This window comes from Oryzias latipes, chromosome 4 (assembly GCF_002234675.1).
Source record: "Oryzias latipes chromosome 4, ASM223467v1".
In the NCBI taxonomy this organism is placed as follows: Eukaryota; Metazoa; Chordata; class Actinopteri; order Beloniformes; family Adrianichthyidae; genus Oryzias; species Oryzias latipes.
In genome coordinates, this window is record NC_019862.2 from 9,268,165 (window position 1) to 9,293,607 (window position 25,443).

Genomic DNA, 25,443 nt, shown 5'->3' on the forward strand with positions numbered 1-25,443 from the left:
ATAAGAAATGTGAATGACACACAAGTATAAACAAAGCTTGTGCCTTGCGTTGATAGATGAGTTTATGACAAAACAAACACCACTTGTGAAATATAACTTTACTTCAATTACTATACTTGTAGGGCAAAAATTTTTTTTTCAATCCGACTAGATTACATAAACTACTAGAAATTAAAAAAAAAGAATAGCCCAATTTTTTTTTTTACTAAGGTATGTTGAATAAAGGTTGCTTCTGGAAGTTTTTTCTTTCCCCATAATTCAAAATGACGTTTACTTCTGAATTGACCGTTCAGTTTGCGATGTGATCGTCCAGTTTGAAAATGGATTATGCAATTCAGAATTCAATATGTATAATTACAATTCAATCTTACATTTTTAAAATAAATAAATAAAAACAAAAATGACAGACTATGAATTGTTTTCAATTCACTTTGAAGCAACTGAATAGCGGTTTGTTTTTTTTTTGGGGGGGGGGGGTTGCATGTTCTCCCCGTGCATGCGTGGGTTCTCTCCGGGGTCTCTGGCTTCCTCCCACCGTCCAAAAACATGCTTCATAGGTCAATTGGTTAATCTAAATTGTCCCTAGGTGTGAGTGTGAGAGTGAAGGGGTGTGTGTTTGTGGACATTCTACCCTGCGACAGACTGGCGACCTGTCCAGGGTGTCCCCTGCCTTCGCACACAAGTGGCCGGGAGGGATAGGCTCCGGCAGCCCCGTGACCCCGAAAGGGAAAAAACGGTTAAGAAAATGAATGAATGAATGAATGAATGAATGAATGCATGAATGAATGAATAGCGTTTTAAAATTGTCAGGTGCAAAATGCATTTTCAAAATTGCAAATGGAATAGTCAGTTGAAGGTCGTTTTAAATTGTGGGTGAAAAAAATAAAATTAAATACATTTGAAGAACCAAATTTCCTGTTTCTGGCGAAGATGAGGAGCAATATTCTTCCTCATTCTCTCAGTCAGGAATGTTGACTTAACCAGAAGTTAAGAATCAAGAACCCGTGTGACCCCACGGCACATCTGCAGTCTTTAGTTTGTGTCATCTTTTAAGGGATTGTGTAAAAATACATTAATATTTTTTTAAAAAGTGTCTGGAACCGAGTCACGAGTTTTCACACTCAGTGCGCGCCCCCGCGGAATCAGGAGCGCTTTTGGTGCAAAATCGCTTTTTGTCACTGCAGCTGTCAATGCGACCTCTGTTGTCCCATCTTACTTTCCGTACAAGAGCTCACATGACTGTCCGGTTTATAGGTGAAACTTCCTTCTCAAATTGTTCAAAGTTTTCTTTTTGTTCGAACAAAAATGCTCCTGGTGTTGTTGGTGCTGTCGCTGGTGGCGGTTCGCGGGTCCAGCAGGTGTCCGTGTGTCCGACCAGAACTCTGCCGGCACATCCAGGAAGAGAGAGACTTCGAGGTGAAGTCAGTCAGCTGATTCTGTTTACCTTCAGGGGAAGAAATGTGGTGGAATGTTTAGGACTTTGCTGTGATGAGTGAAGGGCTGGTTACATTGTTTTGATTTACCTTTGTGATTATTGTATTTTAATAAGACATTAAAACAATATTTGACCATGTTTGCTTAAAGGTTCTGAGATTTTGAATTCACTTCAGTGGAATTAATTATCCACTGTGGAGGTTTTTAAGACAAAAACTTAAACGCATATTTGTAGTAAAGCTTTTACATAGTCTTCACTTGTCCACAAGTTTTCATTTAATTTTATACATCTTATTAACAATTAATTAGATCTGTTTTGATCGTACTGGTGATATGTGTATGTGTTGTTGTTTTGTTTCTTTTACTTTTATTTTATTTTTTTTGACGTGTTTTTATTTGTCTTATTGTATTATTAGTGGTAGTAGTATTTTTTTTAACTGTGTTTACCATTTTAACTACTTTTTTTATCTTACTAATATCTATTTTATTATGGGAAGCACCTTGAGATGCTCTGTAGCAGGAACAGTGCTACACAAATGAAGTTGCAGTTAAAGGACATAAGAGGCATAAAGTCTAAACAAATTCAACATGCTATTCAACCCTGGAGAACCCAACAACAATTTTCTTCAGGGCTTTTAAAGTTCATTGAATTTGGTTTTTATTTGTTCACTTTGGAGAGCAAAAATCAACTAACAGCAGGCAAAAGAATTACAAAAAACAAACGCACCATAGAAAAAAAATGACTAAGAAAACAAAGAGCAAAATTGGACTGTGGGTTCTCCAGGCTTAATAAAAATCAAAATGTTATTTTAAAAAATATAAGAAAGTTAGACAATAATAATTAAAATGCTAAAGAAATATTGCTTGTTTTATACTTTGAATTGTTTTAACCTTTTTTTCCCCATAGATTTTGATATAGTTTGGTGTTTTTAGACATGAAGACTGATGATCTCCTGGGTTTCAGATCCTCTGCTTATTTTTGTATCTCCTCAGAAACATGAACTGAAGCTCCTGCATTTCCTTTTTCTGAGCTATATTGTTTGCAGATTTATTTTCACAGGGTAGTTACAGAAATGAGTTATTTACTGATATGATTTTCAGTAGTACTTCCACTATTTTTGAAATCGTGTTTGTAAGGTTTGGTTGTCTTGCAAATATAGTATTTTATTCATTTATTAAGTGATGTAATAATGGACTCATCTCCAAGGCCGTAAAACTGAATCCAGGACATTCTTGTTAACTAACTCCTGCAGAATCCAGTTCTTGAGAAATAGTCATTCCTATGTAAACCGTTTTTGAGGAACTGAAAAATTGCTGCATCACCTTTTAAACAGGATCTACAGGTGCAAATTATTTATATTCCTGCTGAATGACATAAAATATTCTAATTACTATCAATTGCTCTCTGTGTTTATGAAGAAAATGTGATGTTACAGTGAATTAATAATATATATATATATATATATATATATATATATATATATATATATATATATTAGACACCTATAAATAGATAACCTTGCACTTTTTTACACTAGTGTGTATTTTTCTGTTTTTTTTTTAGGTGTTTGTCTTTGATGTGGGAGGAAAGGCATGGAAATCCTACAACTGGAGCATGGTGACGACCTTGGCGATGTTTGGACCGTATGATGCTGAGCTCATGTGTCATGCGCACTCTAAAGGTGCACGAGTCGTCCTCAAAGGTGAGATTTCCTCAGAGCAAAATCTTTTTTAACATGAAAATTTATTTTAAATGATCTTTTTTTTTTCATTTGATGGCAAAAATAGGGGATGTTCATTTGTCTTCTATTGTGGACAAATCCAACAGAACAACATGGATAACAGATCAGGTCAACCTGGCCAAAAGACAGTTCATGGATGGCATTAACATTGATATTGAGCAAGCAGTGGATGAAGGCTCGCCAGAGTACTACGCCTTGACAAATCTGGTCAAAGAGACCACTGCAGCCTTCCACAAGGAAATCCCAGGTTCCCAGGTGAGGGGAATTTTTTGGTCACATGAAACTGCTGATGTACTCCTAAATCCCTACTAGTCGTCACATTTTTCCGGATTTCTAGGTCTCCTTTGATGTTGCCTGGTCACCCAAATGTATTGACAAGCGTTGCTATGACTACGTGACCATCGCAGAGTCCTGTGACTTGCTTTTTGTGATGTCATACGATGAGCAGAGCCAGATCACCGGGGACTGCATTGGCATGGCAAATGCCCCACTCCTCCAAACACTAGAAGGTTAAATGTTCAGATTATTAATAACAAGAAGAAATCAGTCCTCTGTTGCAAAAATGCTTTTTAACTTTCAGAGATTCTGTTTTCTTTTTTTTCATTTTTTTAGCCTATCAAGAATATATAGACCTGAAGATTGATGCTAAGAAGCTGGTCATGGGAGTACCATGGTATGGCTATGACTATCCCTGTGTCAACCTTTCCCAGGTACAACGATTTTTAAGTAAAATGCAACAGAATAGGAAAGTAACGGACTAGTTTCATAACTGTATTTAAAACAAAATGTATTTAAATGTACCGAAAACTACAATTCCCAGAGCCCCACCCCTTCACATTTGGTGTTATTGAAAAGCTCCAAATGTCCTCTGTAGATAGTAAAGGGAGTTAATCCTGTAGTATGGAGCCGGTGGGAGATTTTCGGGTTTAGATTTTATTTGAAAAATCTGTCCAAAAAGTCAGTAAAGTTGCAACTGCAGCGACTTCAAAAACGAAAAGTCGTTGAGAGGCCGATGCTGGGTCCGGTTATTGAATGAGGCGCTCAAAACCAGGAAGCATAAGGAAGTGCGTATTTTGGAACTCTTTATTACTGAACTCGTGATATCGTGATCCAAAAGAGAAAAAGCAAAGAATCAAGAAAAACCGCAAAAGCGGTCAACAAAAAACCCGGCAACCCAGCTCACCCTCCCCTTCCATCTTACACGGGGAAAAACCACAGGTGAGATGAAATCAATGTCTCCGTCCACAAACATGTGACCCAGTAGGTGATTACCTACTCAATGACCGCCAATGATGGGATTATCAAAACATAAAAAAAAACTATATTCATTCACCCTAATAAAAACCACAGTTAATTCATGGCAGCTACAAAATACACATAAAAAGCAACAAGGAAACAGACAGATGAGATCATGATCATTCAGGCAAGGAAAATAAATAAAAAATACAAATCTAAGTAAATCATTGTCATAATTGTGATTATATAAGTTTGCTTCCTCCCACTCCCTTTCGAGCAATGAAACTCCTGTTGACAAACTTCATATTTAATAGTCTCATGTGTCACATTCTGTATTCATAAGTTTTTGTTTCCATTTATGAGTAATTCATTATTTACATGCATCTTTAGATGTATTTTCCAATCAAGTCACGACTTATTATTCTAAGTTATATATCTGTGCATAAATGCATGTTTCTGCTGTTTGCTTAGTTTAGTTTGATTTTTGTTTTTGTCGCTTAAAATAAACAAATCCAAATTCCAACACACGTTTTAAAAACCTCCCCTAACTTATTTTATTGGTATGTCCCACAAAGAAGGTAACCAAAGATACCAGCTGAACTTTGCTATCCTATTATCTTGTTCTTTTGTCTGAACTTATCACTTTGTTTTGTTAAAATAATGCACTCATTCCCCCCTTTTTGCTGACCATGTCACCAGCAACACAGAAAACAGTCCAAAAGTGAGCCTGTTGCACCTCTGCATTAGTGTTGAGCATGAACCAAAGTCTCAAGCTGGGGAATTAGCGCCTCAAAAACCTCCTTTTTAAGAAGAAAAGAAAAAGAAAATTCCCCACTGAATTTCTGTTTTTACAGCTACAATGTGTCTTTCTATTGCTCAACAACAAAAATGTTATTCCTGCAGATTCTGACGTCTAGAATAAATCTTTTTGTAAAGAAAAAGAATTAACATCCAGTCTGGTTTTGTGGATGTGAATTTTATTAGGTTTAAAAGTTTAAATCTGGGTTAATAATTAGGATACTACAAAAATATGTTATTCTCTGTGTTTAAATACATGCACACATACCCCCTTTCTTTTAATAACCTTTTAATTTTGCCCAATACTTTCAAGCAGCAAACAGCTAATTGAAATATTCAACTATTAAATCAACTTCTATTTGTTTTTTAGGTCTTGACTGATCTGATGAGATGCAGAAAACGGTTTAGCTTGTTATTAAATGTGGAAAAAAGGTTGTATTGTCCCTGCCAAAGCATTTGTCTTCCTTTGCAGAAGGGCGCTTGTTATATAGAGAAAGTTCCTTTCCGCGGCGCTCCCTGTAGCGATGCTGCAGGACGGCAAAAACCATACGAGTGGATCATGAAGCAGCTCAACAGCTCCATGTCAGGAAGACTGTGGGATGACGAGCAGAAAGCTCCCTACTTCTATTACAAGGTGCTTCATTTTACAAATTCCTAATGAAATGTCGATTATGCATTTATTTTAGAAAATGAGCTGAAGCTTTATTGATATTGCATTGGGAGAGTTAACTTGTTGGGTAGTCTCGCATGGGACAATAATTACAAAATACAAATAAATGTGCAAAAAAAAAGAGTAAATGTAGTTTTATTTAGAATGGTTCTAATTGTTTAAAAAAGTCAACAAAAACACACAGGAATATCTCATAAACTAAATTTGAAAAAAAAAAAACCCACAAACATTGTGATCCACTTCTTTACAGCCTTTTCTGTGAGGAAAATGTCTTTATTTTTCTGTTTCCAATCTTTTTAGGACCAGAATGGACAAATTCATCAAGTTTGGTACGATGATCCACAGAGTATTTGTCCCAAAGCAGACCATGCTAAGGCTAAAGGCCTGAGAGGCATTGGCATGTGGAACGGCAACATTCTGGACTACAGCCACGACCCTGTTGCCATGCAGCAGACTGCAATGATGTGGAACGCCTTGTTAGGATGCTAGCTGGGATACGGTGCAGCCAGCTGGAAGAATTTACAAGATCCAGAGAGAACCATTGTTCTATCTGCTGCCAGTCCTTTTGTAGCAGTAATGGGTTGTGGTTTGCCTCCATAAGGCATTTGAACCAGCTCCTGCCTTTAAACGCAGTAGCAAATCAAGTCTTCCAGAAAGATTTATTTCATATGATTTGTTCCTGAAATGTTTCATTTTCCAGAATCACTCATCTAAGAAGTGACACTCCATGTTTTTTGAAATATTTTTATGAAAGATCAAAATGAGGGGAAAAAAAGTCAAGTTATAAAAACAACATGGAGTCTGACAGAAAATCCCAGTTTGGAATTTTGTTCCACATCAGATGCTTTGAACATGCAGCCCAGTCCATGCAGGGTCTCCCTTAAGCTGACTTTTCTTCTGGAGCAGCTCCGCCTTCAGGGCCTTCAGCTCTGCAGCAGCCTGCTTCCTCAACTGCAAATTAGAAGAGAAAACGTCTTTTCACAAGCACATTTAACGATAAATCACCTTTCTAAATTGTCACCCATTTTCAAACGATGGTAAAGGTGTTGAAGAAATAAATGTCTTACTTTGATCTCTGCTACCAGCTTCATCTCTGCATCTTCTACTTTTCTCTTTAGGTTGTCAATCTCGTAAGTTTCCTTCATGATTAGAACGGTGAGCTCATTCTGAAAGAAAGAGATCTTATTTTTTTTACTTTTTGATTAAATCTGTACTAACAAGAACATAATTATTGTTGTTTATTGCAAATTTGATTTTCTGAATATGTTTTAAAAATAAAAAAAGATATTTCAATATGCTGTTTTTGATGGATCATAAAATTAAAGTTTCTAAATAAAATGCTTTTGTTTGTGGTCATTTTCATCTTTTTACTGTCATCTATGGAAGTATTTATCTCAAATAAATGTGAAATTTTCCTCTGATTTGGCAGTAATTTTATCATATTTTTAGCCTCTTAGAAAGATCGTAAAGTAAGTTTTGGCAAAGAAATTTAGTCATGAAAATCTGTTTTTCCTCCTAAAAGACCTAACGTAATTAACCCTTGTGCTATCCTAGGCACATTAACGTTGGGAGTTGGGTCATCTAGACCCACTAGACAGTGCTCTGAACCTTTTTTCTTCAATGATTTGTGATCTTCACTGGTGTCCATGGATTACATGAAATCTTTTCCCCTTTATCCACCTTTGTCATGGTGGGGAGAACATGTCAATGCAAGGGTGGGGTCATCTAACATAGCACAAGGGTTGAAATGACTTGCTCTTATTTCTGAAATCTAAAAAAAAATCAGTTTGATGTTACATATTTCTTTTTGATTTAAAAAAAATCGATTTATAAAGAGGATTTTCTGTACTCTTAATAAGGTTATCTGAAAAGTGTGTATTCATTCATTTTATTACTCTAAAACAGGTTTTTGTTCCCATTCGGGGTCACGGGCTGCTGGAGCCTATCCTGGCCACTTGTGGGCAAAGGCAGGAAACATCCTGGACAGGTTGCCAGTCTGTCGCAGGGTCACAATCACACACCCATTCACTCTCACCCTCACACCTATGGACAATTTAGATTAACCAATTAACCTACGAAGCATGTTTTTGGACAGTGGGAGGAAGCCAAAAAACATGCAAACTCCACACAGAAAGGTCCCCCATTGGTGTTCTGTTTCATGTCCCCCAGCTGGGACTTGAACCGTGCTGCCAGGCCTCAAAATTGTGTATTTGGATGCAAAGACTGTAGTATTTTAGTCAGTAAAAAGTGACTGATCCTGACCTTCAGTGAGGATCTCCCCTGTCGCCTCATTTTCCCTCTGCTCTCTCTGGCCTGAAGCTGAAGCACCAGTTTGTTGTAAAACGTCTCCATCTCCTGCCTTAAGTTCTTCAGCGTCTCCTCCAGAGGACCTGTGGCCTTCTTGGTTTCAAAGAATTTCTTTTTCCAGCAATTTCGTGCTTGATTGTTTGTGAGAAACAAGAGCGCAATGGATTTTTGTAACTCCTGGATCTTAGCTATAGATGTAATTCTGTAGGGCCTCCAACCTTGGTTCCTGCGATGGCTGCTCTGAGCCAACAGGTCCTTCCCTTTCCGTAGCAACTCTTGTTTTGTCCACTCCAGCTGCTTCCTCTTCTCCCTCACTAGTTTGATTTCTTCAATTAGTCCTTCTCCTTGTTAGAAAAAAAAGGTTTTAAAATAAATAAATGAACGTTTAAGTGTAAAAAGTTGATGTGTGTGAAAACTCACTGTCTGTGTGAAAAACTGGACCACATGTTGGAGATTCTTTGCTGCAGGAGGTGGATCCACTGGACTTTTCTGCCTCCTGTAAAGACAGAAATTCAGCAGCAAACTTTATCATGGTGTCTTAATAAATCAAAAAGAAGCCAAATTTTCCACAACAGTCTCCTTCTTTTTATGCTTTACCTCAGATGTTAGTTTGTGTTTTATAGATGTCACGGTGTGGGAGTCTTTGGATTTTCCAACTCTGCAAAAGAGCCATTCATTTTCTTTTTCTTAAGAATGAATATAAGACACGTTCAGGTGTGTGACAGTACCTGTCTGCGAGGGAGGAGCCTGACTCCCTCCACTCTGGAGGTTTAGCTGCTCCGGAGCGTCCTTCCCTTTTGAGTTGCCTCTTCTTCATGCAGCCTTCATCTCCGTCTGCCAAGAGCTTTATCTGGGATGAAGAAACCTCACATCTTTCTACAGCTAAAAATGACATCCAAACAGATTCTTTTAGTTTTCCAAATACTGTAGATTTGATTGACATACTCAGATTTTGTCACCAAGAGGCTCTGTGGTTAATGTTTAATTATTTTTATTTAAATATTTATAATTCTGTTAAAGTACATATTTTATTCTACTATTTTAAAGTAGGGAGAGGTAATAATTTAACTCTGAAAGCTAAAATTCAAAGCCCACATCAAAATAGTGTTATTGAAATTTGACAGTGCACTAAGCTTATTAAAACTGTGTATCCTACCTGGTGATGCACTGATATAAAATCCTGATTTAATACAATAATGTTGACAGTTTCAGTCATTTAGAATAAACTTTGTGTGCTTTAGAAGAATTCTTAGTTTAAATCATGTTTAAGTTCTTTTTTTAAATAAAAAATTGTTTAAACAATATTGGACTAAACTGAATTCTTAGATGGTAAGATGGAGGCATTCAGGTGTAACAGCTATGCAAACATCTAAAAGCATTTTTCTGTCAAAATGGATTTAATTTTTATATACAATGGATAGATATATAAGTGTCTGCTCCTGGGAAAATCCCAGATTACTAGATTTGTAAAATAAGGAACTACAAAACCTAATTTCAGATTTATTAAAAATAAATATTCTTTGAAATTGGACCAAATCTTAGATTATTTGACAGAATTCCAACTAGGATTGATTGAAACCTTCTTTCAGAGAAACCATCTGCAGCTCCCTTTGATTGGGATGTTTCCATGAGTAACTCTCTTCTTCTGCTTTCCCGATGAAGCGCAGAGCTTCCTCCTTAGTCTCTCTTTCTGAGGAACTGCAGCTCTTGTCATCTTCCTCATCCTCCTCTTCTTCAAGTTCCTCAAATCTGGGCAGTGGTTTGTGGAAACAATGGGGGAATTTCACGAGTTCCTTGGGCTCTGTTGGTGGGCTGCAGACCTTGGGAGAGTGGGAATGGTTCTGCTCCTCTGTGGAGCTGCTGCCGGTGTCCAGGCTGAAGGACCGCGAGCAGGAGCTGCCATCTGCCTCCATCGCTGGCAGCAGGTAAAGCTCCGGCTGTGCTGCCTGCCAACAGGTGACAATCATTTGTTATGGAAGCTGAAAAGGTGCAAACAGTGGAAATTTGTGCAGAATGTGAAGCAATGTGATTACATATGGTGGGGCAAATAATTTCACTTTCAGTTCCTTCTCCTGGTTTCTTTTGACCTGTAAAAGACAAGCATTGGGTTTATTGGGAAGGAAGCACAACAATAAAACCTGCAACTCGCCACTTTCCAAACATTCCCTGCCTCCCTCAATGGTCTGTAAAAGAAGAACAGCTCTCAGAAGAAAACATGCACTTTACTGCCAGCTTGCACTCACAAGAGCCAGACTGCGACCCACACATTTCAGGAAGGAGTATTTATTGGTGCTCCTGTCACCACCAAGATGGGTGTCCAGCTCAGTCCTGAGCCGTTTAAGGGTGAGGTCAGGGTAAGCTCTACAAAATCAAGGGTGGAAAATTACAAAACACAAACAAAACCCAGATCTTTCCACTTTGTAACCTTTATGCTATCCTAGGCACTTTAACGTTGGGAGTTGGGTCATCTAGACCCACTAGACAGTGCGCTGAACCTTTTTTCTTCAATGGTTTGTGATCTTCACTGGTGTCCATGGATTACATGAAATCTTTCCACCTTTATCCACCTTTGTCATGGTAGGGAGAACACATCAATGTAAGGGTGGGGTCATCTAAGATAGCACAAGGGTTAAAGACCCATTCTAATACAAATTGTGTTTTTAATTTGTTCTTGTTGCCTTTTTCTGATGACTGAGGACGTATAAAAAAGTATCTTTATTCATATCATGAATCATGAGCAGATGAAAAAATTCCATTTGAAAAGGATTATGTAAATACGGTCCAACAACTCACAGGTGAATTTCTAATGAACTCCTGCTGCTCTGCAGGAACTCTGTCCAAGAAAACCACACAGGTTTTTTTTTTTTTTGTTTTTTTTGCTGAAGACTGCATACTTATAATTAAAAGACCACTGGCAGATGATCAGAGTGAGACTAAAAAAAAGAGATACTACAAAAATAAGTATTTAAAGCTTTTATTTCAATTAAAACTTGCTTTGCTCTGATGACTTGAAGTTGAAACAAATACTTTCATCAGTTTCAGACCATTGTAGCTACTTGGATCAAGCACATTTTGCGTCTTTCCTACTCTCTCCCTGTCCATATGGTCTGTTGAACACACAGGATATCCACCTTTCTTCTTTCCATCATGATGGATGACTCTCTTCTTTTTCCTGTCATTGACTCTACATTTAAAGGTCTCAGTCTAATTAGTCCTGTATTTTCTCCTTACGAACAAGACTTCCTACTCTAGTTAAACTGGACCACGGCCAGTCAGGGACAAAGGTTCTTTCTGTGATAGACATAATTGATTTTTTTTGTACAACAACATAAAAGCCCCTAGCAACACTGCTACATTACAGTTTAGAATAGTAAATTTGAATCAGACATAAAAAAAAAACTGTTTCACCTGATGAAACCAGCAGATATGAAGCTCTCTGAGGTTTCAGCTGGAACTTTATTAAGTTTCACATTCCACTGATCACCTGGCACACACAGCACATGCAGCTCCACAAACTAAACACAAAGACAGCACATTTCACTAAGCCTCATTGCCATGATTTAAGAAAAAAAAGTATTTTTGTTCTTAGCTTATCAGATTTTGTACATGTCTGTATACAAGCGCTTTCTGCTAAAAAAAAAAAACTTCCTTGGCATACCTTGCAACTGGTCGGTCTTCTGTCGTCTTCTGTGTGTGTCATTGATTCATCAAACAGCTCCATCAGTCCTTCCTACAAACAAAAAATAATGATAATAAAATAGCTTTTCTATTTATTTGTCGTGTTGTGGTTTTTCGTGTGCTTCTGAGCCTGCTGGGGAGCAATCTGCAATAAAATCAAACACTCAGTTGCCCAGAGAAGTTCTGTTTTATGAGAGTGCCAGCAGTGGTTGCTCTGGTGCCTGCAGAAGGTCTTATCCATCAATTTTTCTGTAGTGTAAGACATTTTTATATATTTTTTTAAAAATATATATTTTATTTGTTTAAATAAGCTGTCAGAACCAGCACTTTTTTTAAACTTGATGTGAAAAAAAATCCCACCTCCTTTTCACCGCTAGAGGGTGCAATAAATAGTTTTATAGTGATAAAATGTTGCTTTAAGGTACCGTAGGATTTTACGGTTTTCAATTCCAAACTGACACGATTTCATCGCGTACTGGTTTAATTGTGCAACTAATACGTTTACTCCTAAACATAACTCGTCTATTTAAATGTGTTAATAAATTTTACGAACTTAGTAAACAACCAAAAAATTTCAGAAAAAAAGAAAATAATTAACTCCTCAACCAAAAGTCTTATTTTACACTTAAGAAATAAAAATTAATTGCTTTATAGTAAGTGCAATGACAAACAAATACGTTTCATTTCTCATTGGCGCTAAAAACAATTACCAACATTTAAAAAATCGAGAGGTGGTCAAGAAAGCCCAAATTTCCCACTGTTATGTAAAGGTAGCAATAGTTGAGGACGCCTAACCGGAAACTCATTTGTTTAGGAAGTATTTTGCGAACTAGCTCAAATAAGTCTTTCCAATAAGCAATAATGGCTGCCAACATTGTCACAATGAAGAAAATTATCCAACAACTGCGTCTTGAAGCCAGCATAAACAGAGTAAAGGTACAATTTGAAGCCGCTCCGGTTGGTTGTCGTAAATTCTTGGTGTTTGTTTGTGTGTAATAACTCCGCCGTTACTCGGCGTTATGGCGGCTCTGCCTCCTCAGGTGTCCCAGGCCGCAACAGACCTCCAGCAGTTCTGCCTCCAGAATGCCCAGCACGACCCTCTGCTCACCGGCATGTCGTCCAGCAACAACCCGTTCAGACCGCAGAAAGTTTGCTCCTTCCTTTAGTGCCGCCGGGCCGAACCGAACCGAGCCTGTGCTGCCGTGAGTACCAAGAAACGGGTCCGAACTTTAGCAAACAAACAATTAACCTCTTTAGTTTACTGGTAGTGATTTACCGAGTTTAAGGTTGGCAAGAAATGGCAAAGTACAGTCAGTAAAGTGTGAGTCAGTTTTCTGAAATAGAATCTGGAAGGAGATTCATTCCCGTTATAGTTTCTTCTTGTTTCCTGATGATGTCCATCCTTCCTTCTGCAGGCTGAGGAAGCTGCGGTTCTTTGAGGATGGGGCCTCCATCCTGGACTGGAACGGTCTCAGGACTGTTGGCCACATTACTAACTTAAGTCTTTTTATATTTTATTTGTATCATTTGAAACCTTTGTAGATTCATGTGGGGTTTTCAGAAGATCCCGGCTTATTTTAGGACCACTTACTTTGTTCACAGATGTGCCTTTACAACCACACTAGCTCCAGTTAATCAAAGTATTTCCATGTTTTAATTTGATGCTCCTTTGTTTAAAAAAAAAAAAAACAGCATTATTGGCAGTAATTGACTCGATTTACTAAACACCTTGTACACGATGTCTTAATGTTCTGTGTGTTGTTGGCTTATGGTTTAGATTCTTTGCTCTGAAACTTTTAGGTCGTTGTGCCCTTCAAGCCTTTAAGATCATGCAATAAAGTAAGACTTTGATTACCTGTTGTCTGTTTTGTAATTGGCTGAACAGGCTGTCTAAATATGACAGCTATGCTTTTTAGAAAATCCATAAATATGAGGGATGCAATAGTTCTTTCCCAACTAATCAGTTCAGGGTTTTGTTCCGGTTTGATATGAATTGTGTAATGCAAAACTTCCAAATAACTAAACTTTGGGGGTGAAAATCCATTTTAACCCTGGTGCTATCTTAGATGACCCCACCCTTCCATTGACGTGTTCTCCCTACCATGATAAAGGTGGATAAAGGTGGAAAGATTTATGTAATCCATGGACACCAGTGAAGATCACAAGTCATTGAAGAAAAAAGGTTTAGAGCACTGTCTAGTGGGTCTAGATGACCCAACTCCCAATGTTAAAGTGTCTAGGATAGCACAAGGGTTAAATGTGCTAAAAAAAATGACAATTGTTTCACTGTCCTCACAATTTAGTTTTTGATCAAGAATTGTGTCATCCTTTCTACATTGAAAACAATAAAATTATTGTTTTAACTTCTTTTTTTAATCATTTGTGTTGAAGTGAGCGTTGAGGTTCAGCGCTAAAGACATTTTCCTTCCATCAAGAACCCTGCATCTGCATGTACCTTTAAAATATATATATATTTGTGTCCACTGTATTCTGATTAAATATTGTGAAAACTGAGACCACCAACTTAAGCTCAAGCACAGTCATGTTGTAACAAGCAAAGACATTTTATGGACACTTGCTGCAGAGAATCCTGAACAGTCAGAAGACAGACATTTGGAACAGTCTTCTAAAATCTCTAAAGACTGCAGGCCAACTAAAAAAAGAAAAAAATATGCAAGCCAAAAAATAATAGGAGTAAATCAGTTAATGAATGAATAAATCTTTGTCTGGAATAGCAGATTTGGAAATTAAAGCTGAAACTTCCGTCTGCAGGCATCCATCTCATGGCGCTGGAAAACAAGAACATTTGTGTTTGAATCAGGAGAAAATAAAATTAGGTTAAACACAAATAAAATTGAAATTTTTTTGTAAAAACAACTATTGCTAATAAGAAAACCCACAAAGACTAAAGGCTCCTACCTTCAGCACCCATTCATATTCTCCATACTTTGAATCAAAGGTGCCTTTCTGAAGAGATCTCAGCTTGAGAGTGAAGCGAGGCCCCAGCTCCTGAATGCCCACTTTCTTCTCATTCTTGAAGATATACCTGCAAAAACAATAAAAAAGTAGATGTAGATAGGGAGGTAGATTTCATATAAAGCACAAAACAAACCTTTTCCTTTATCCAACTGGAATGAGAATCCAAAATAGAATTTAAAGGAGAAAAAAGATCCTGCTGGATTTTTGTGAGAAACTATAAGAACACAGAAAAAGGAGTTTTGTGCTTCGTTTGGACATGAACTACTACATCTAACTGCTTTGTTTACGACACAACCCCCCCCCCCCCCCCCCCCCCCCCCGGTGTTTTTAAGCTAAACTTAGTTATCAGTTTGGACACCCTATCAAACTACTTAAAGATCCCTAACCACTCTGATCAAAATGATGTTTTAACATGTTCTTCTTGACATTTTCTGATGATGGAGGGCATATATAAAGAAAAATTAAGCTTAAAATTGGATTTCTGAGTGTTTTTTTCATTCAAATCATTGTGAACCAGGAGCAGATGAAAAAAATGCCGTTTGAAAAAGCTTATTTGAGAAAACGACGCAGGTTTTTTGAATTCGGCATAAAACGGCATTATCATTAAAAGATCACTGGGAACGCTTTGAAAATAGATCAAAAGAATATCAGAGCGGGTCTTTAAAATGATTTCAATGTAAATTTCTGAAGTGTCAAGGAAAGCCTGTGTTAAATAAATGCTAAAATCTGTTTAGGGCCATTTCTATTTTCACTAAATGGGCGATACCACACTAAAGATTCAATATTGTCTTTTGCATAAATATTTAATACCAGTTATGATACTAATTACTGATTATTTTCTTTTTATTTTTTTCTCAAGCATATTATTTGTAATCCAAAAAAACAAATACCAAAAAAAATCTGGTGGGAAAACAACTTTAACCCTTGTGCTATCTTAGATGCCCCCCCCCCCCCCCCCCCCCCCCCCTTACATTGACGTGTTCTCCCTTCCATGACAAAAGTGGATAAAGGTGGAAAGATTTCATGTAATCCATGGACACCAGTGAAGATCACAAATTAGTGAAGATAAAGGTTCAGTGCACTGTCTAGTGGGTCTAGATGACCCAACTCCCAATGTTAAAGTGCCTAGGATAGCACAAGGGTTACATGTGCAAGGTTAAAAATACAGAACCATTCTTTCTGAAATCACCAACTGCTGCCGGGCTGTGTTACTAACGGTAACATGCAAAACTCGGGGCTCCTCTGATTATGTGAGTACTGATCATAAAGCTTTGTACAAAGGTAATGCGTACATTTGCAGTGTACAGACTCTTTACCTGTGGAATCGGAAGAAGATAAAATCTCTCTGGTTGTGGAAAGTCGCAACCTGTCGACCGACAAAGTTTGGGTCTTGAGGAAAAAGGGCAGCGAATAGCCGGGCGATGGTGTGTCCCAAGCGGGTGGAGAAGTTATTGAGGATCACTTCTGGTGAGTGTTCAGTCGGATCTTTACCTCGCCTCTATGGAGAGACGGAAAAATCATACAGGAGGTTTCACGGCGCTCGCTTCATTAAAAGAACATTGCAGAGATTTGGACAGAAGCGTTTTCCTGAAGCAGCTTTAAAACCCGTGTGGCCTCCAATGTGGTTCTACTTGCCTTTATCTCCTTGCGTAGGCGAACACTGCTGACCTTAAAGTGTGCAGTCGGTCCATCTGGAAGATGGCAAAGAACCAATCCGTCTAAACGAAACCGTTAAAGGTCATTTTCACGACAAGGCCGAGTGCTGAAGCTTCAATCTCACTCCAGGTTTCATCAGAAACGGTTGTGAATATAAAAGAAAGTGATTCACTTAAACTACGTTTTGACTTGAATGGGAAGTTGCATGTTGTGAGAAGATAATCAATGAAATCAAGTTTAGAGGCAAAAGCTCCCTAATAGTCTTTAAAATCAACTAAAACTCATACTTCATCCCAGAATTTAACCAAATTTGACATATTCAGACTTTTTTTAATAGTACAAAACAGTAAAGTTTTGCCAGAATCTATTAAATTAGCCTTTCTATTCATTGGAGGCATTCTAATCCTCTGATATTGACACTTGTAAGGATACTGGGCACAAGGCGATCTTCGTTGACGACCATTAGATATGTGAAGTTGCGGGCGACACACTGGGGTATGATCTTTTTCAGGGCCAAACCTCTTCTGTAATAAACATGGGCGTTTGGGATCACTGAAGCCAGCTGCTCACAAAATCTCACAGTTTTCTGGAAGAAACACATTAAAGTGCGCTGAGCCACTACAGGTCAAAGGTCATCAGGACAAGAAAACGATTCACTATAGCTGCATTTACACTGCAGGTTATGATGCCCAAATCCGATTTTCTGACTATATCCGATTTTTTTAACGACCCGCTTACATTATCTTTTAAAAGTGACCCATATCCAATTTTTGCATTTACACTATACAATGCTGACACTACCAAACGTAGACGTTCTGAGGACTACGTAAATGAAGCAGCATTTCCACCTCCCGTGGACCTGAACACTGACCACACAAATTAAAAAAATTATCAGCTAGTAGGCCCTTAATAATAATCACAACAGTAATAAAAGGACATTTAGAAGATGCGTGTTGGTCCAAATGGCGAAACCCTCCCCTTTTTGTTGTGTGTGACTGCGGTTGTCATGGAGGCAACACAGCAACGAAAGGAGGAGCCAGGATGAGGCAGGAGAGGGGATGCGCAGGAGAGGAAAAAGGAGGGCTGCTCGGCCGGCTTATGTGCTCTCTCTTCATGCTTTGATCCAAGCAAAGAAATAAACGGCTTCTTGCCTGTTTCAGAGCAACAGTGTCCCGCTTGATTAGTTACCGTTTGCGTCCCACCCGGGACCGGACCGGAAATAACAGCGGTTTCCGACTACACTCTGAAGCCTGAGGCTGAAAGGTAACACACTGATGGGGCTCCAGTTGTCCTCGAACAGCAAAATCAGCGCACAAAAGCACCTATAATAAGTCATGTGATCTCAGGTGGTGGTGTCCTGAGTTGACGTCACTGACGTACGTCTCGCATTTACTGGGGAACATCCGATTTGTCTGCTTACATGGCACACGCAAATGCACATATCTGATTCGTTTCCAATTTATTTACACATATGAATGAGGCCTGAATTCGATCTGAGAAAAATGGATTCCATGCGGTTTTTCCTTCTTACACGTTCACCGGTCATATCCGATCTGTGCCACATGAGAGGAAAAAATCGGAATGGGGTCACTTGAACCATGCAGTGTAAATGCGGCCTATGAGGAAACACCTGGAAAAATCTGCAAAAATATCAACACAAATGCCTAGTGCTTGTTTTTTAACTGTGTTTTGTTATCTCAGTAATATTAGCAAAAATGCATGAATATAAATAAGAGAAAACAGCATTACATTTCTGAATTTTTGATCCACTCACCCCTCTTGGTCTGTCTGAAGTTGTGATTAGAACTTGTGGATTGGTTAGTCGGTTAAAGTAGGCAGAAAATTCATCGGTTCCTTCATCAAACGCAATCTAGTAATGACAAAAAGAAGATGTTGCTTTGCAGTAACAAAATTATTATTTTTAGCAAAAAAAAAAAAAAAAAAAAGAGTCCACACCTCTTCATCTTCAGGGTCAACTGTTGTCTCATCAAACACTCTCTGGTTTTCTATCGTCTTGGGGACTTCCTTTGGTGGCGCCTGCAACGGGATAAATCAAGAATATTCTTACCAATATTTTTCAATCTTTTTCATGAAAGAAGAAAAGCCACAGAAAAGGCCTCACCTTGTCACCTAAAGCCGCTCTTTCTTTCTTCTTTTTCTTCCTGAGTTGCAGTTTTTGCTGAAAGAGAATCACAAACAACAACATTAGGAGTAAATTCTAAAAACAGTGCAAATCAACAATATTTTAAATTCCTTGCTTTGTACACATTTTGCAGACATTAAACGGGAATTTGTCAGAAAGTAATTTGAAATCGTAAAAAACTGAAATATGTTACAACAGGTAATATGTTCTATACTTTTCTGAAAACCAACTGATTGAGAATAATAAACAGTTTAATGATTCTGCTTGAATTTTTTGTACCGGTACTTGTCTCATACTATTTTTACATGTTTGAGGCCTATGTATCTCAGTGGTCCTGTGGTAGAGTGTCCGTCTTGAGCCTGTAACGTTGTGAGTTCAAATCCACAGTCGAGTGATACCAGAGACTCCGAGTGCCTCACTCAGCACTAAGGGGTTGAATTGGGGGTTAAAGGACTACATGGTGTCTGGAGCTCACTCCTCCCACAGGGGACGGATCAAATGTCACTTGTCCAGATGTGTGAGAAACAATGAAAAGGTAACTTTAATATCTTTTTCAGTGGGCATGAACAGTGCTACCTGACTGAGGCGCTCCATTACTGACCTGATTTGTGATGACAACGGCATGAATAGGTGTTGGCAATCCTTATACTGACCAGCTAATGTGGCGGCAGGAAAGTTTAGCCTGTCTTTAAAGCATACTTTACCCCTCTGTGGGCTTTTCCTCTGTGGTCAGAGAACAACAAATCATTTCTGCTAAAGATTTGCACAGTCTAGTGAGGTCTTGTGAAGGAACCACGCTAGTGGAGCATCTTGTTCCATTTATCTAAATTGTTGTTTTGTTATTTTATATACAAATATTTAAATTAAAATGTTACATAATTAATAATATATATTTAAACTGGATAGCCTTAGAATATGCTAATTTTTAGAGTGATGAAAATGGAATGATTGGGGATTACACATATTGTTTTATGGTGCTTTTATTTTGTAAACTAAAATGCTTAAATCAAACATGAATAAGAAAAATATTTGGCAAAAAAACGCTACAAATATCCGTCTGTGTTAATCTACATGTTACGTTTTTTATTTGTACAGGTGAAACCAGATTACAATAAAAATGTAGATTGAAAAAGTAAAGCAATGTGCATTAGTGTAAATCCTTGGACTCCAGCTGGACTTTCTCTGTCAGATCTATAGGTTCGCTTCACCTTTCTTTTCTCCTGCTTCAGCTTCATGAACATCATATGTCTCCGCTGCTTGTTTTTGATCTCAGAAACGCTGAAGGTTGGAGGAAACGCAGCCGAAGACTCGCCGTTTTCCATGATCTTCTCCTCGCTCTTCTTCTCAACCCCGGCGCTCTCTCCGTTTTCCGCTTCACTCACTCGTTTATTCCCCGCCTTTTTGTTTTTCTTTTTCTTAGATTTTCTTTCACTGGTCACGGGAACTTCATTAAAATCCATCTTAAATCAGCTAACTGTGTTTGGTTTTTTTTCTCACATGTGCAGCTGGGACAGTCGGACTCTTCTTTCACTTCCGGGAAGTCTGTCTATTTACTTCCGGAAACCATGTAAACAAGGTAAGGCCGCTGATATAATTATAGCGCCCTCTACTGGCAAAGAGGTAGAAAGTAAGAACTGTAATACAAACATTAAACATTAAACATGTAATACATACAAACATTGAAAACACAAACATTTTCAAAAATATCTCATACATTGGAAAAACCATGAACTGACTCCTCCCATCACTTAGAAAGAACTTCTAAACTCTATGAACGTATATTTTTTTTAAATAATGGCTTCAAGAAAATACAACAACAGCAGACAATGAATTTGGTTTTAAGAGCAAGTAAAGCACTAATATTCGCATTTAAGCACTTAAAGGGATCAAGAGTCAGTATCACAAAAATAACCACAATGTGTATGTGCTCAACATAATATTAGACCACTAATAGAAATAAAACACAAGAATTCAAATTAGAATTAAGTTTAATGAATGGATGTATGAGTGGATGAACAAGCGCCCCCCCCCCCCCCCCCCCCCCCCCCCAGTCTTTGGTTACAATTCTGCATATCCTTTAGTTGGAACACAAACAAAGACACATCCTGACTGTAAGTAGAAAGGTTAAGGCTTCTTTTAAATGTGAATGCGGATCTGTAAAAAACGCACTTCATTCACACCATTTTCATGATATTGCAGTGTATACAATTTTAAAAGCAAGAGTGTTGACTGCTGCTACTCACAAAATGAGCTAAAACAAATGGCTGAATCAGTTAATCAGCTTTTAAACTACAGGAGGAACCAGGAGATCTGATCTGTGACCAGATCTGAGGGGACTAGACAGCTTCTGGTAAGTGAGCTTCAAACCCAACAACAACAATAATAATAATAATAGTTTACCCGAAACTAAGGGGTAAACTGTACAAGCATAAACATAGAAATACTAAAGAGAAGTGTAAACCAACAGTGTGAATACTTGATTGCATTCACACAGACACAGTTCTGTCAAGCCGTTGACACGTTCAGACATATGTGTACTCTAAGAACAAAGTAAATATTTGTAATTTTGTTGTTAATTCAAGCGAGATTTAGGATTTTTAAAGACCCACTCAAATGGAAATCGTGTTTTTGGTGTTTTTAACATGTTCTTGTGGCATTTCTCCCAATGATGGAGGACAAAAAGAAAATTAAGAATAACACTACATTTCTGAGCATTTATTTATTCAAATGTTGCTCCTGATTTAAATTGAAAAATTGAAAAAAATACTATTTGAAAACAATTGTAAAAAATCATGATAGTTAGCAAGTAAATCAAAACATTTCTATTTGTATAGCATTTTTTTTTGCATAATTAAATCCCAAAGTGGGGTATAAAAATAAAAGACAGCATGAAACTCTTATACTAACATCAACTAAAAGCTTTTCTGAATTAAAATGTCTGTTAATGAAAAAATGTAAAATGGTTTAGGTACCAAGAAAAACGTTGAAAATTGTTTTCCTGTTTTTTAAAAAACAAGAAGAAAGACAATGCCATCACTTTGAGAGAATAAAATCTTCTGACCACAATTCTTTTTAATTCTTTTTTTATTTTATTCTGTTTTTTACTGTGAAGCACTTTATTATTTTTTATTTTGAAAGGAGCTATGTAAATCAAGTTTATTATTATTATTATTATTATTACTATTATTATTATTATTATTATTATTATTATTATTATTATTATTATTATTATCATTATTATTATCAATCTATGAGGTCTTAATTTAGCAAATCAAAAGCACAAACTCCTAATATGAGATGAGCTTTATCTCTTGTGCTTGTCAAACAGGAAGTAGTTCAGCAACTGATGATGATGAAATCCCACTCTATCGTATTTTAAGACATTCTGACAGCTTGATCAAATCTAAAATAGCAAAAAAGGGTTTTCACATCATCTCACAGTTCTCTCTTAGAAGCAGTAGAAAGGGTTTGACAAGGTTCATACGCAGAGATCGTTGACCTGAAAGCCTTCGCCACTTCGTAGCTGTCCATGCACAAGGCGCCCCCACCTCTGCCCATCTGACTCGTCTCCCTGTTCATATCAGCCACACAGGTCCAGTTTTCATCTGAGGTCACGCACCATTTGGAGTGATCAACCGTGTCATTGAAGTCACGCTTCAGTAACTTCACTGTTTTCACGTTGTAGACATGATGAGGGATGCTGGAGCTGCAGTTGGAGGCCAAGGAATCGTGCATCTTCCCCCAACTCTTGACATAGAGATTGGATGGCAGTGTATTGGTTATGAGTCCAGAATAAAGATCTGCAGAATCAAAGGAAAGAAAACAGGAAATGATGTCGGTTTCTGCTTTCACTGTGTCCGACAGGGGGTCTTGAAATGATTCATTTTGACCTATTCAATAGGTAGTCAGTGGTTGGAGTTTAACAGTAAAACAAAATGCAGAATTACATTACAGAAATGCTATTTTGTAAAATTCTTTTTCTGTCAAAAATGTTTAAACCAAGTAAAAAAAACTGAAGAGATTGGTCGGTGTAGTTTTCACAGGAAAAAAATGTTCTCATTGTGTTTCATGTAAGATTTCTCTTTGGGATCTCTGCAGTTTCTTTACCAGTTTCTGAGCGATTTATTAAGTGTGTAACAATACATGAACGAGTTGATTTACATTCATATAATCCAATCAGATCGATCTGTCTGAGGCAAGTTGTTAGTTGAATCAACCTATAACATTTTAAAATGGTTTCAAAAGGAAATAGATTTGCTATTACGGTAATTCTTGTTTACTTGTTTGTTTGTATACCTATTCATTTTACACTTGATAATCTTGCAAGAAATAGAAGGAATCTGGAAAACTTCCCCATAACTGTTCAGTATGTATTTCTCTCTGAAACATTTTGGCTTTGAAGTTTTGGCTAAAGATCTATTTCAGATCAGTGAATCAGATCATTCAGAATGAACCAATATCGACTATGAATCGTCTTGGAAACCACATATTATTATATGAATCGAATGGTTGTTAGAACTAATCTTTACACTCCCATGATTTAAAGATCTTCAGCTCAGGCAGATCTTCATACAGGCAGGCCATCGACCTTTTGGGGATTTTATCATTACCGGATAACAAATGTGGAAAATTCCAAAAGAGAAAAATAAATCTGTTTAGACAGTGATGTTTGGCTTGAAAACTGTATGTCGAAGGCATTTTGGCACATAAATCACAATTTTATATTTATTGAATTAATTTTTAAGGTACAGTTAGCATCAAAATAGTAACATCTTTGGTATCAAACCTTACCATCCTTAAAGCGTGTGTATTTTGCAAAACTGAGGAAGCTGTGACCCCCCATGGATTTTAAGTTTGCTACTTTGAACCAGGGTTCCTTTTTTGGGTAACAACTTCGTTGTGCAACGCATTGCAGCTCCATGTGGAACACTTGTGGCACATGAGAGTCAAAAGAATAAGCATGGATGTACTTCAGCTGCAGCCCTGAAAATACATTCGTGTTTAGTTTTGTTCAAACCTTAAACATGAAACAAGCTGGGGATTCATAGGCTTCACCTACCTATTGCTTCAAACTGAGCGTAGGGGAACGTGATGCACATAAACGCTTGAGCGTTTGCGTTTCCACTTTCTGGCCAGAAATTTTGACTACGATAAGTTGGAAATCTTGGTGTACTGTGTGAGAGCCAAACTCCAGTTTGTCTGTCCAACATCACAACCCCTTCAGGCACAGAAAACAGCTTTTTACATGTTTACTTTTGGAAGATTTCAATCTCATTCAAAAAGGGAGAGGGCACCTTTACTGTGGCCAAATGATTTAGGAGCAACATATGGATTTGGAGGTTGATCGTTGTAGAGCAAGTATCCAAAACCTTCAGTCTGAATAAAAAAAAACAAAGATGAAAAACCCATTGAATGTGTGGCTTTCCCTCTGGTGAGGGACAGACTCTTATATTATACCTGTTTGACATAAAAGTCAAGCAGTGGCTTCAGTGTCCACCCCAAACAGCCAGATCTGCTGTCAATTTTCTGATTGCTGACTGTCCAACCGTTGGTGTTCTCATCCATGTATAAATATGACGAGCCATCCTTTTGTGTATTACGCAGCTTGTATAGGATGTACCTGATGGAGTGAAGAAAACATCATTTTCTGAACTTTTCCATGATGCAACGGGAAACGAAGAAAATTAACTCTACCAACCAGTCAACCTCGACTCCATGGTCATTCCTGCATCTCACATCTGACTGACAGCCATGAAAAAAGATCCCAACACTGACAAGGACTTTTATTAACACCTGGAACACACCAAATAGTGGTTAAGATAGAACAAAAGAATGGGGGGGAAAAAACATGAGGGAGTGGGAGAGTTTTAAAACCACTTCCTGGTCGTGTGAGTCAAACGGGCTCCTGGCAGCGACCATGACAGCCTTCAGTGAGCTGCCATGTTGACAGTATTAGAAAAATCAAAATAAAGAAGAAACTCAAAGAATTTTAGACCATTTTTTAAAACATTTTTTTAGATAAATAAATCGCACATGTTCAACTCAAAGCGTTACAAATTAATAGAGACAGTTGACGGGGGCATGTGATTGTCTTTTGGCTGAGAAATTGAATTTTATAAAGGAAGTGTATGTGAAATTTAAATATTTTGGTTTTTTCGAAGTGTTATGATGAACTGCAGTGAATTTGCAGAGAGGTAGTAATATGAAAACCATCTGATTCCTGCAGCTTCTTCAAGTAACAACACCGTATACAATCACTTTACTCTATGATATTTTGCAAATATGTAAATATGTCACTTACACTTGCAGCCATCCCTTGAGTTCAAAGTCTTGTGTTCTACTGCGTTGGTCGGATCACATCAAGCTGGAAACGAAACTAACAGCTACACCTCCACAGTGCACGTTACAGTTTCGGTTCTTATTTAATTTCCAAATTTTGCTCAGCCTGGTAACACGCCTGCTGTAGCTTGTCTGTCTCTGGTGGAGTTTACTTTTGATTTTGAGGAACAAAGCCTGATCACAAACAGGAAACTTTAAGGTACGGCAATCGATCTAAAAGCAAAGCTGAATGTGAAACTCTTTGAAACGCTGCACCCGTTTGGCATTTCCTCTGTATTGCAGGACAGAAGAGCAGAAGTTCTCTCTGAAATCATCTGAATCAGCCTGCTGAACCTGTTAGGCCTTTTTCTCTGCTGAGCAACAGGATGATTTGGGTGTGTGTGCATAACTCCTGCCAGCATAACTTGGATGTAGGCTAGTAAAAAAAAGAAAAACCTGCTGTTTTTGAGTTCAATCAACTT

At 37.7% G+C, this 25,443-nt stretch overlaps 5 protein-coding genes across 5 annotated transcripts; 2 read left to right on the forward strand and 3 right to left on the reverse strand.

Moving 5' to 3' along the window:
* Nucleotides 1-1,185: 1,185 nt before the first annotated feature.
* Nucleotides 1,186-7,218, forward strand: ctbs (chitobiase). The gene is made up of 7 exons (XM_023954146.1): nucleotides 1,186-1,416; nucleotides 2,999-3,137; nucleotides 3,223-3,431; nucleotides 3,514-3,685; nucleotides 3,789-3,886; nucleotides 5,683-5,844; nucleotides 6,181-7,218. Exons 1-7 carry the CDS (start codon nucleotides 1,306-1,308, stop codon nucleotides 6,367-6,369), a joined length of 1,080 nt encoding a protein of 359 aa, XP_023809914.1. The 5' UTR covers nucleotides 1,186-1,305; the 3' UTR covers nucleotides 6,370-7,218.
* spata1 (spermatogenesis associated 1) lies at nucleotides 6,657-13,274 on the reverse strand. The gene is made up of 13 exons (XM_023954145.1): nucleotides 13,142-13,274; nucleotides 11,846-11,917; nucleotides 11,596-11,702; nucleotides 10,431-10,548; nucleotides 10,221-10,274; nucleotides 9,767-10,133; nucleotides 8,916-9,069; nucleotides 8,785-8,845; nucleotides 8,608-8,683; nucleotides 8,406-8,531; nucleotides 8,143-8,318; nucleotides 6,948-7,046; nucleotides 6,657-6,831 (listed from the first exon to the last, which is right to left on the reverse strand). Exons 2-13 carry the CDS (start codon nucleotides 11,906-11,908, stop codon nucleotides 6,718-6,720), a joined length of 1,515 nt encoding a protein of 504 aa, XP_023809913.1. The 5' UTR covers nucleotides 11,909-11,917; nucleotides 13,142-13,274; the 3' UTR covers nucleotides 6,657-6,717.
* Nucleotides 12,631-13,719, forward strand: gng5 (G protein subunit gamma 5). The gene is made up of 3 exons (XM_023954148.1): nucleotides 12,631-12,801; nucleotides 12,906-13,067; nucleotides 13,281-13,719. The coding sequence occupies exons 1-2, from the start codon at nucleotides 12,727-12,729 to the stop codon at nucleotides 13,029-13,031; spliced, it is 201 nt and encodes a 66-aa protein (XP_023809916.1). The 5' UTR covers nucleotides 12,631-12,726; the 3' UTR covers nucleotides 13,032-13,067; nucleotides 13,281-13,719.
* Nucleotides 13,720-14,221: 502 nt separating this feature from the next.
* rpf1 (ribosome production factor 1 homolog) lies at nucleotides 14,222-20,187 on the reverse strand. Its single transcript, XM_023954147.1, has 9 exons — nucleotides 19,852-20,187; nucleotides 18,623-18,679; nucleotides 18,457-18,537; nucleotides 18,275-18,370; nucleotides 16,933-17,086; nucleotides 16,480-16,562; nucleotides 16,161-16,342; nucleotides 14,785-14,911; nucleotides 14,222-14,654 (listed from the first exon to the last, which is right to left on the reverse strand). Exons 1-9 carry the CDS (start codon nucleotides 20,101-20,103, stop codon nucleotides 14,613-14,615), a joined length of 1,074 nt encoding a protein of 357 aa, XP_023809915.1. The 5' UTR covers nucleotides 20,104-20,187; the 3' UTR covers nucleotides 14,222-14,612.
* Nucleotides 20,188-21,815: 1,628 nt separating this feature from the next.
* Nucleotides 21,816-25,274, reverse strand: LOC101173852 (deoxyribonuclease-2-alpha). Its single transcript, XM_004067867.4, has 7 exons — nucleotides 24,945-25,274; nucleotides 24,342-24,436; nucleotides 24,101-24,263; nucleotides 23,938-24,019; nucleotides 23,703-23,861; nucleotides 23,435-23,626; nucleotides 21,816-22,443 (listed from the first exon to the last, which is right to left on the reverse strand). The coding sequence occupies exons 1-7, from the start codon at nucleotides 24,954-24,956 to the stop codon at nucleotides 22,079-22,081; spliced, it is 1,068 nt and encodes a 355-aa protein (XP_004067915.1). The 5' UTR covers nucleotides 24,957-25,274; the 3' UTR covers nucleotides 21,816-22,078.
* Nucleotides 25,275-25,443: the final 169 nt, after the last annotated feature.

Coding starts and splice junctions, on each gene's coding strand:
- ctbs (XM_023954146.1), top strand. CDS start 1,306: ATGCTCCTGGTGTTGTTGGTGCTGTCGCTGGTGGCGGTTCGCGGGTCC. Junction 3,138..3,222: donor TGCACGAGTCGTCCTCAAAG/GTGAGATTTCCT, acceptor TGGCAAAAATAG/GGGATGTTCATTTGTCTTCT. Junction 5,845..6,180: donor CTCCCTACTTCTATTACAAG/GTGCTTCATTTT, acceptor CAATCTTTTTAG/GACCAGAATGGACAAATTCA.
- rpf1 (XM_023954147.1), bottom strand. CDS start 20,103: ATGGATTTTAATGAAGTTCCCGTGACCAGTGAAAGAAAATCTAAGAAA. Junction 16,563..16,932: donor CGAAGATCGCCTTGTGCCCA/GTATCCTTACAA, acceptor GGTTTCGTTTAG/ACGGATTGGTTCTTTGCCAT. Junction 14,912..16,160: donor ATCTTCTTCCGATTCCACAG/GTAAAGAGTCTG, acceptor TTGTTTTTGCAG/GTATATCTTCAAGAATGAGA.
- LOC101173852 (XM_004067867.4), bottom strand. Junction 24,264..24,341: donor CATGGAGTCGAGGTTGACTG/GTTGGTAGAGTT, acceptor TCACTCCATCAG/GTACATCCTATACAAGCTGC. Junction 22,444..23,434: donor ATACACACGCTTTAAGGATG/GTAAGGTTTGAT, acceptor TTGATTCTGCAG/ATCTTTATTCTGGACTCATA.
- spata1 (XM_023954145.1), bottom strand. CDS start 11,908: ATGGAGCTGTTTGATGAATCAATGACACACACAGAAGACGACAGAAGA. Junction 10,549..11,595: donor ATATCTGCTGGTTTCATCAG/GTGAAACAGTTT, acceptor TTGATTTTGTAG/AGCTTACCCTGACCTCACCC. Junction 8,319..8,405: donor CAGCCATCGCAGGAACCAAG/GTTGGAGGCCCT, acceptor CAAACAATCAAG/CACGAAATTGCTGGAAAAAG.
- gng5 (XM_023954148.1), top strand. CDS start 12,727: ATGGCTGCCAACATTGTCACAATGAAGAAAATTATCCAACAACTGCGT. Junction 12,802..12,905: donor CCAGCATAAACAGAGTAAAG/GTACAATTTGAA, acceptor CTGCCTCCTCAG/GTGTCCCAGGCCGCAACAGA.